Source organism: Hordeum vulgare, chromosome 6H (genome assembly GCF_904849725.1).
Source record: "Hordeum vulgare subsp. vulgare chromosome 6H, MorexV3_pseudomolecules_assembly, whole genome shotgun sequence".
Lineage (NCBI taxonomy): Eukaryota > Viridiplantae > Streptophyta > Magnoliopsida > Poales > Poaceae > Hordeum > Hordeum vulgare.
The window spans coordinates 556,211,365-556,221,119 of NC_058523.1; the positions used below are offsets into that span (position 1 = coordinate 556,211,365).

The 9,755-nt window shown below is 40.2% G+C and overlaps 1 protein-coding gene across 1 annotated transcript; it reads left to right on the forward strand.

The window, feature by feature from the left end:
• Nucleotides 1-4,056: 4,056 nt before the first annotated feature.
• LOC123401447 (protein BTR1) lies at nucleotides 4,057-9,128 on the forward strand. Its single transcript, XM_045095263.1, has 8 exons — nucleotides 4,057-4,275; nucleotides 5,684-5,922; nucleotides 6,010-6,110; nucleotides 6,402-6,595; nucleotides 6,897-7,042; nucleotides 7,993-8,118; nucleotides 8,560-8,621; nucleotides 8,702-9,128. The coding sequence occupies exons 1-8, from the start codon at nucleotides 4,149-4,151 to the stop codon at nucleotides 8,787-8,789; spliced, it is 1,083 nt and encodes a 360-aa protein (XP_044951198.1). The 5' UTR covers nucleotides 4,057-4,148; the 3' UTR covers nucleotides 8,790-9,128.
• The last annotated feature ends 627 nt before the right edge of the window (nucleotides 9,129-9,755 follow it).

Here is a 9,755-nt window from a genome sequence, read left to right on the forward strand (position 1 = left end):
GTTAATTAAGTGGAGTATAACATGATTTTTATTTGAAACACACCATTTTATTATTCTTTCTTAATTTAACCAAAACACATCTAGCCAAATACTAATCTGTATGACTTTAACGAATTCCAAATATATGTTGGTATCTGTTTCTATTTTACTTAGATACCTTAACAAAGATCTATAAAGTTTATCGATGTTTCTAGAATCATGTTTGTTTTGTGTGTGTGCAAATAAGTAAACTAGAGAATCATCTACACGGAAATGCATTTCGGCTCCCGGGGCCAAAAAAAGTTTAAAATGAAAAAAAATTGATTTTTTTATTTGTGTACTTAGTCACATCCAAATGCTACCTGCTAATTTTGAGGCAAAAAAGTTAGACATTTTGGCTTGCGCAAAAAAATAAATTGAACACCAAGAGTTACCCCAATTTTTTTTGCCCTGCTCTTTATCGCACGTAAATTGTCATGCATGTTTCCGACACTAATGCAATCATCAACAAAAAATTTCAGAATTTTTTAAAAATACTTAATATTATTTTTGGGCTTACTGTTCATCTGGGTGCAAATGCACCCGGAGCCAAAACACCTCTTCCATCATCCACATACTTTTTTTTGAAGGAAGTTAGTTCTAGAATGTAAATATCAAGGAATGGGTTCTCCTATGACTGTTACGTCTCCTTAAAAAAAGTATGTTGATTATTCTCTAGTTAGAGTGTACGCTAATAAAAGTCGTTGGCGTGAGATAAATAGGTTTTTTTGGGACAAAGATCATATTAACATATAAGATTTCGACAGAGCTCACGGTGCTCGCCTCCCTTGTTCCTTGTGACATGAAACGTGATTAGAGTGTATACTAATAAATGTTGTCGGCTTAAGATAAATACGCCTTTGTTCGAACAAAAGAAAGATAAATACATTTTTGGCCTCACTCATATTTGTATTTTATATCTAGGAAAGTGTACTTCCCCGACACAATGGAGTCGTAGTGGTATCCGGGCATAATACGAAAACGATGACCTAGAAAAAAAGTGTTTGATGGCAGATGGATGGTTGGATAGACGAGTCTTCAATGGCTAATTGGCTCGACTTAATGAATTACAAATATATATTATTATTTGCGTCTATTTTAGTTTACTTATTATATATTCATGGTAGGCATCTATAATGTTTGTCGATGTTTCCAGAATCATGCTTGTCTGTTTTGTGTGCAAATAAGTAAATTAGATAATCATCTATATGCCTTTTTTTGTGGGGAATACTAAAAGAGTTGTATCAAGAAAAAGATGAGTGCTTTGTCCTAAGGGAACTGTTGTGTTGCTTGTTTAAGAGTACATTAATTAAGATATCCCCCCTTTGTAAAGAAAAATATAAGAGTATTTGGATCACTACATAGAGAGTATCACATACTCCCTCCGTCCGGAAATACTTGTCCTAAAAATGCATATAATGAATGTATCTATAATTAAAATAAGTCTAGATACATTCATCTCTAGGACAAGTATTTTCGGATGGAGGTAGTACATATGTTGCATTTGGGCTTACCTGAGAATCGTTCAACTCAACTCGCATAAAAAAACATGGGTTTCTTTTGGTATGGTACGCAGTTCACACAAAACTTCTCACTTTGAACTAGATAAGACACTACTTCCTTCTTTCCGTTTTACAAGGTTCAAATCTGAAATCTCATCAATCAAGGTGAAGTGTAAGTGGATGACACTAGTTCTAACTAATAAATAAAATATTTCTCACATATTTAATTTCCGAGGCAATAAATGTAGCATCATCCCTTTCATTGAACTTGCATGGTACATGTAGAAAAAGATGCATGCATAGTCATTAATTTTCTTTCTCTTATCTCTATGAATTAAATATGGCGTGAGACTCAAAGCACTTTAACTCAATTAGACTCGAAATGAGTCTAGTATAATGAAAATCTGAAATTTTTGAGACGAGTCCTATGAAACCGGAAAGGAGGGAGTATCATTTATAGTGTGTATGCAAGGAGTGAGCCTTATGCATCATATGGTTTCCCTTGATTTGATATGCAGTTTGCATAACAATGTGCAAATCTAAACCCAAAAAACAATAGCGACTTTCCTACCTCACCATAACTGGCTCAAAATAAACCCAACCCATCATGAATTGTGCAATAACATATTGATTCAGCAAGAAAAATAGATACTCAAACTTTATTTGTTTGCTGTGTACATTAGAACTATCTAAAACCCTTGAACACATATACAGAAGGCCCTACTTAACACGCATAAAGAAAACGAGAACGAAAAAGAGACCCTAGTTGAGCGTCCTTGTTATACAACTCTAGAGCTCGCCTGGCAATTTTTATCTAGAAAAAGAAGAAAAACTCTAGGGTCCGTCTTGTGTTGGGTGACCAGCCGGCTCGGGTCACCCAAGTGCGATGAGCAATCTTTGGATAGAGGTCATGTTACCGGATAAGATTAAGATAGAGCCCGCGCTGTTGGCATTCCTTGTTCTTTTGCATTGTGAAGCGTGACTAGTGTTGTATGTATACACACTAATAAAAAGTTATCAGCGTTAAATAAATATGCTTTTCTTGAAAGGAAACGAACGGAGGAAAGAAGAACAAATACACTTGTGGGCTGTGGCCACAACGGAGTCAAATAAACTCGTGTTCCGAAACAAACATTGGTGACATTCCTACCCCACCACAACTGTCTGAAAATAAATCCAACTCATCAAGATTTGTGCAATAATGTTTTGATTCGACAAGAAAAACAAATACACAAACTTTATGTGTTTGTTGGCTCCCTTGTAACTATCTAAACCCTTGAACACATATAAATTTGAACCAGGCTCTAGTTAGCATGCATACAACAAGAAGAAATAGAAAAGGAAATTGAGACGCTAGTTAAGTGTTGTTGTTGTACAACTCTAGAGCCCGCTTGGAAATTTCTTGTAGAGAAGGAAGAAAAACTCTAGGACCCGTCTCGTGTTGGGTGACCAGCCAGCTCAGGTCGCCTAGACGGACGCCATAAACAAGCTTCGGATAGAGATCATGTTAACGAATAAGATTAAGATAGAGCCTGCGTTGTTGGCATTCTTTGTTATTTTGCGCCCATAAAGGGGAGTGTGTACACTAATAATGAAAGTTATAGACACGATATAAATACGCTTTTCTTCTTTATAGAAAAAGAAGGACAAATACAGTTTTGGCCACACCGACATTTGTATATTATATATGCAGACGGGAAAGTAGATACACAAACTTTATGTGTTTGTTGGCTACATTCTAATCCTTCTGTAAATTAATATAAAGACGTTTAGATTATTAAAATAGTGTTCTAAATACTCTTATATTAGTTTACGAGGGAGTAACTATCTAAACCCTTGAACACACACAACTTGAGCTCCACTAACACAAGGCTCTAGTTAACAAGCATAACAACAACAACAAAAAAGTCCTCCAAAAAAAACAATAACAAAAATAAAAAGGAAAAGAAAAATGAGCCGCCGGTTGAGCGTCCTTGTTGTACAACTCTAGAGGATTGAGAGAAGTTTCTCTTGCAAAAAAGAAAGAAAGAAAAAAAAAATCAAGGGCCCGCCTTGTGTTGCCATAAACAAGCTTTGGATAGAGATCGTGTTAACGGATAAGATTAAGATAGAGCCCGCGTTGTTGGCATTCCTTGTTCCTTTGCGCCGTGAAGCGTGGTTACAGCGTATACGCCATTTATGCACTGATAATGAAAGTTATCGGCACCGTATAAAGAAATACACTTTTCTTCATCAAAGAGAAAGGAGGAGAAATACTACAATTTTGGCCACACCGGCATTTGTATCATGCACCCCGGGAAAGTGTATTTCCCGGGCACCATCGGTTTGGCAAATTTCTGTCTATCGTGGACCAAGACAAAAACAAAAAATTTCAGTTGCCGGCAGCGCGCGCACACACACACACGAAGACGATAGGAGAAGGATGGGCCAGAAGAAATAGAAAGCGTTGGATGGATAAAGAGGCGGCCCAAGGCGCGGCCAAACCCTCGTCTCGTCTCGTCTCAATCCCTCCTCTGATGGCGTAGGCCCACAGCGATCTACCATTGCTCCCCACCCCGTCCCCTCTCCCCCCCGTGCTCCCCGCCTCCGCCTCCGCCCCCGCCCCCCGCCCACTGCCGCCGGCAGCAGATGGAGGCCCCGGGCTCCCCCTACGCGTCCTCGCCCGACACCGCGCCCAAGCGCGCGCCCCGCTCCTCCCCGCCGCCCCCGCAGGACCGCCCCGACGCCGACCACGACCCCGCCGCCGACCACGAAGGTAACTACCTAACCACCGGGCCACCGGCAAACGCCGCCCCGCGTCCGCACGAACTCTCTTCTCCTCCCCCACGCGCTCCGCTCCGCCGCGTACCAACGCGGGCGACGGATCCGCGAGATCCGGGCCCTCGCGCCCCGCCCCGGGCCCGAGATCTGCGCGCACGGGCGCCCGCTGTGGTGGCGCCCGGTTCCACGGCAGCGGCCGCTCACGACTCGCCAAGGATCATTCGTTCATGCTCAGCCCCTTCGTTTTGCGCCTCACGGTGCTGCTGCGCCCGGTTGGTTGACCTCCCCGGTGCAGTGCACGGGGAGATTTGGTGCAGTGTAAATGATTCAGTGCGCGGTTCGGTTAACGCGTCCTGCTTCGTTGGCTGGTTGTTTTCGGTGACCATGCTTGTTCGAGGGGTTGCCAACGTAGTACACTTTGCACACTTCGGCATGATTACGCTGGTTCCATTCGGTTACTAGCGCATAGCTACATTTATTTAGGCCGCTTCGGATGCGCGATGAATGATGATAGTTTGTTTCTGAGCACGAAATCGGCGGGCGGATGGTTTTGCTTGTTGCTTCGTAGTTCAGTTTATTCCAGCTGTTGGCACGGCGAAAGTGTTTTAGGAGGTGCACACTGGGAAGCACTACTCGTAGTCAAAACCTACCAAATTAGTATGCCGGGCCTTACCGTGTCCAACGGTTGACTCTACAATTGCTCTGTTTATTACAGTGCATCATTAGTTGCTCTTTCCACCCGACTTCAAAGCATTTATGTGTAGACAACTAGTAACGTAATTCTTAACTTGGAATTCGTAAAGGCATACTACTGCCTTTCTAGCGCAACAATTCTTTATTTAACGGTAGATTGTATCAGAACACAAAGTAGGTGCGTGAATGAAGGTGCTCTTTCCGTTTCGTAGTGAAATTTGTTCCAGTCCTTGGCATTTTCAGCTACTGAACTGTTTTAGGTGAACTACAACATGGAAAATGTCTTTTTTCGTACATGAGGTCCTCTAATTCACATGTGTGCTCTTTGGACTCTAGGTGCAACCATATCATTAACCTATAAAATTGCTATATGTTATTTGTTGTGCATCATGGGTTGCTTCTGTTTCTCGACTTCAGTGAAGTCATGGAAAATATGCTTGCTTCTGTTTCTTGACCTCAGTGAAGTTATGGAAAATATGTTTTTGTGCTGAAAAACCCTATACATTACATGCTTGTTCTTTGGACGTTAGGTGCAATCACATGGTTAACCTACCTATAAAATTGCTATGTTATTTGTTGTGCATCATGGGTTGCTTTTGTATCTTGGCCTTGGTAAATATATGATTGAACACATAATAGCATGGTTATTGCTATTGCCATTCATCTTTCTTGCATATAATTCTGAATCTGAAGTTGATTTTTCTCCCCAGATGACAAAGAGAAGCCAACACATTTGAGGTTTCTGGTGTCTAACACAGCAGCAGGATGTATCATTGGCAAGGGTGGTTCAACTATTAATGACTTCCAATCTCAGTCTGGGGCTCGTATTCAATTATCGCGCAGCCATGAGTTTTTCCCTGGTACAAATGACAGAATCATCATGGTCTCTGGACTGTTTGATGAAGTAGTTAAGGCCATGGAGTTGGTACTTGAGAAACTCTTATCAGAGGTAAATCAATTTGTTTTGCAAACGGTCATGTCTGTAGGACCAAGCTGCCATTGTTTTGATAACTGATATTCTCCTGTTATTTTCCAGGGGGAAGAATCTAATGAAGCTGAAGCTAGGCCTAAATTTAGACTTGTAGTTCCTAACAGCTCTTGTGGTGGAATTATTGGTAAAGGAGGAGCAACAATCAAGTATGCCTAATCAATAAACCTGTTCTAATATCTGATACTGTCATTAAATTTCACCCCAACTATGATACTTAATTTTCAATGTTGGTGTAATGTTATTGTTATTGAGAAAACTGATGAAGTATATGTGAACCGATGCACGATAATAGGAACTGTATGGTCCTTTTCTTGATAATACTCATGTGCCTGGTCTGATTGGACTTCTATCACATGCTTCATCGTTGTTCTTGTATTTACTTTATTTTAGTTTCTGTTGCCTGGGATGTTGAGAGCTGGTGTTCCCTCTCTCTTCAGGTCATTCATTGAAGATTCACATGCTGGAATCAAGATTTCACCACAGGACAACAACTTTGTTGGTTTGCATGATAGGCTTGTTACTATCACAGGACCCTTAAACAGTCAGATGCGAGCCATACATTTGATATTAAGCAAGTTGTCTGAGGATGTTCACTACCCACCTAATTTGAGTTCACCATTTCCATATGCAGGTAAATCCTAGAATTTTCACCACTTTCTAGTTCTAATGTTACCACTCTGCTTTATGCTTGTTTGAATGGGGTGCCCTCTCATAATACCTTTCTTGCTTGAAGAATACATGTTCTGCATTTATCACGCTTCTCTAAAAATAAGTATAACACCATTTAAACAAAAGCCACAACTGAGAATGGTGGGATATATTTGCATGTGTAGCTAGACTTTCTCCTTTCATTCATGATATTTATAGATGGATTCACCCTTCAGATATGGACCATTTCCTCTTACTCATTTCCTTCACTTCAAAATATCCAGGCCTTGGTTTCCCTAGTTACCCTGCCGCTGTTCCTGTTGGCTATATGATTCCACCGGTGCCATATAATAATACTGTGAACTATGGACCTAATGGGTATGCTGCTCCTGGTGGTGGTGGTGGTGGTGGAAGGTACCAAAACAACAAGGTTTGTGTTTGCTGTACTGCATGTTGTATACCTTTTTTGTGAACACCTAGTCCATTTGTGTTGATAATGATCTATCATGTGTTCTCTTTTTGTTGTGCACCTGAGGAGAGATGTTGGAGTCGGGTGATATGTATGAGATGCTTTCTAGTAGAATTGCTTTCTGTTTTGCATAGTCCATTTGGAAGCGCATGAACATTTTCCTATCCAATTCTTTGAATTGCAAGAAGGCAAATTTGATCTCATGAATTTTATTATGGTTATATCCTGAATGATTCTGTTGGCGCTACTAATGTTAGGCTGTCCATAAAAAAATAAATAGGTATATCACACTTCCAGACACCTGACAATTATTTTTTGTGAACGCTATTTTTCTATACAGTGCACTGGAAATAGAATGTGTATTGCACTAAGCATTGTTTTTCGAGGAAGAGATATGTGTAAATGTGTATTACACTTAGCATGTGTAAATGTTTGTACTTCTGATTGATGTTGTGTGCCCTGACTCCTTGATGTTAGATTTAATGTGCCCAGTTTTCTTGCCTTCTAATGCTTTCAGGTGATATTCTCTATGCATATATTTAATTATTTTGTACTCCCTCCGTTCTTAAATATAAGTCTTTTAAGAGATTTCAGTATGGACTACTCCCTCTTTACCTAAATACTTGTAGTTGGGGAGAACTAGACTAGTTCTCCCCAACTACAAGTATTTTAGGTACAGAGGGAGTACATACGAAGTAAAATGAGTGAATTTACACTCTAAAGTATGTCTATATACATCCATATGTAGTCCGCAGTAGAATCTCTTAAAAGACTTGTATTTAGGAACGGAGGGAGTAAAACTGTATGCTGAGGCAGCACCTTCTTTCTTGCTTTATATTTTGGGTAGAAGTGTTAACCTCATATATGTTTTCAAATTGTTCTAACCATGGTTTTCTGTTGAAACTTTTCAGCCTGGTACACCTGTTAGATCACCTGCTAATAATGATGCCCAAGAATCACACACCATAGGTGTTGCTGATGAACACATCGGTGCAGTTGTAGGGCGTGCAGGAAGGAACATAACAGAGATCATTCAGGTATTTTCCTACACCATGTGAATCTGAACCTCATTAGTGTATTTTTTACTGCACATGGTCAATTACTCAGAGCCTTGTACATAGACACATGTATGCTCATTGTATAGATAGGCGAGGCTTCTGCATTTTATTATTCCCTCCGTTCTACAATGAGGTGCATGTAGATTTTTGCCTGGAGCAATCTTGTTATGATGTATCACCTTGCGTTAGTCAGCACTTAGACAGCTGTTGCGGTAACATCACTCCTTTGGTCATGTTGTTTGCCTGCAGCAGATATCATTGGAGCATGTTGTCTGCCCTCATTTTAGTTCAGAAAACATATTAGTCTTGCATACTTCTGTGATTTATGGCAAATCTGCATAAACCTGCTGCTGCTTTGTATGGAATGAGTGCACCATGTTTCAGGGAAACCAAACTCATGTAATTTTGTTGCGACTGCAGGCTAGTGGTGCCAGGATTAAGATATCAGATAGGGGCGATTTCATAGCTGGCACATCTGACAGGTAACATTAAGCCGCGACATGCTTAGCTCTGTGATCACCTCTCTGCCACTGAAGCTTATAGTTTCCGCTCGCTGGTGCAGGAAAGTGACAATAACTGGATCATCAGAGGCCATCCAGGCTGCCGAGGCGATGATCATGCAGAGGGTGACAGCCAGTCAGGAGAGGTGATGATGAATCCGATTTCCCGAAAAGACAGACGGAACGCCCCCTTGCGAGTGTTAGGTGGAATGAGAGGATTTGTTTTGTCTCCCCTAGCTTTAGTGAGCTTGAGAAAGTTTAAAGATGATTGCTGTTATTTATTCCGTCCGGTCCGGTTGTGCTAGTAACTAGTCGAAATTAGCCGTGTTTTTTCCCGCCAGCGCGCAATGCAATAGAATCATCATATACTTTATGTCAACAGATTTGACAGTCTCCATAACACAAAAACAAATGCTGCCTGTTTTGGAGACGGAGAGGTTGTTGCTAGGATGATCTGTTTTGGTAATTGGAAGGCTTGTTTTTAACTTATTCAGCCTAGCTGTGGTGCTAAAATCTGCAAATGGTGAGAAATTTTAAAGCTACTGTTGCTTGTCGTGTGTCCATTCCAGTGAATAAGGTGTTCAAAATTTGGGGTTTTAACTTTAATCATTCAATAGACAAATGATATGAGTTGAAGATATAACTTTCATCCTACACAATCCAATCCATATTTTGTTGGTTAACATGTTTTTAAAGCTTAATTCTTAGTAATATGGAAGTCGTGTAACTTCCAAGTTTTTATACTAGTAAAACAGTCTTCTGTATACAATTTTAATGATATAAGGGTCCATATTGCAGATATGTAAGTCGTGTAACTTTTAATTTATGCTAATGGGAATGGCTTTTGTATACAAATTTGGTGATAGTTTTTAAATTTAAATTTAACTGGATTTATAAACTCAGAACCTTAGGAAATTGAGCGATGGGAGTGTATTCTACATATTTTAACTACTCTGCAAAACAAACAGCGTAAGCAAGGGCACGTCACTCATTGATTTGTAGCATTGCAAAAAACATAGAAATAGGAAAACATATAACTATATAACTGGGTCATCCGGTTTTGACCGGCTCAACAATTTCTCGAAGTTACATGGCTTACAAAATCATAAGAGTTCT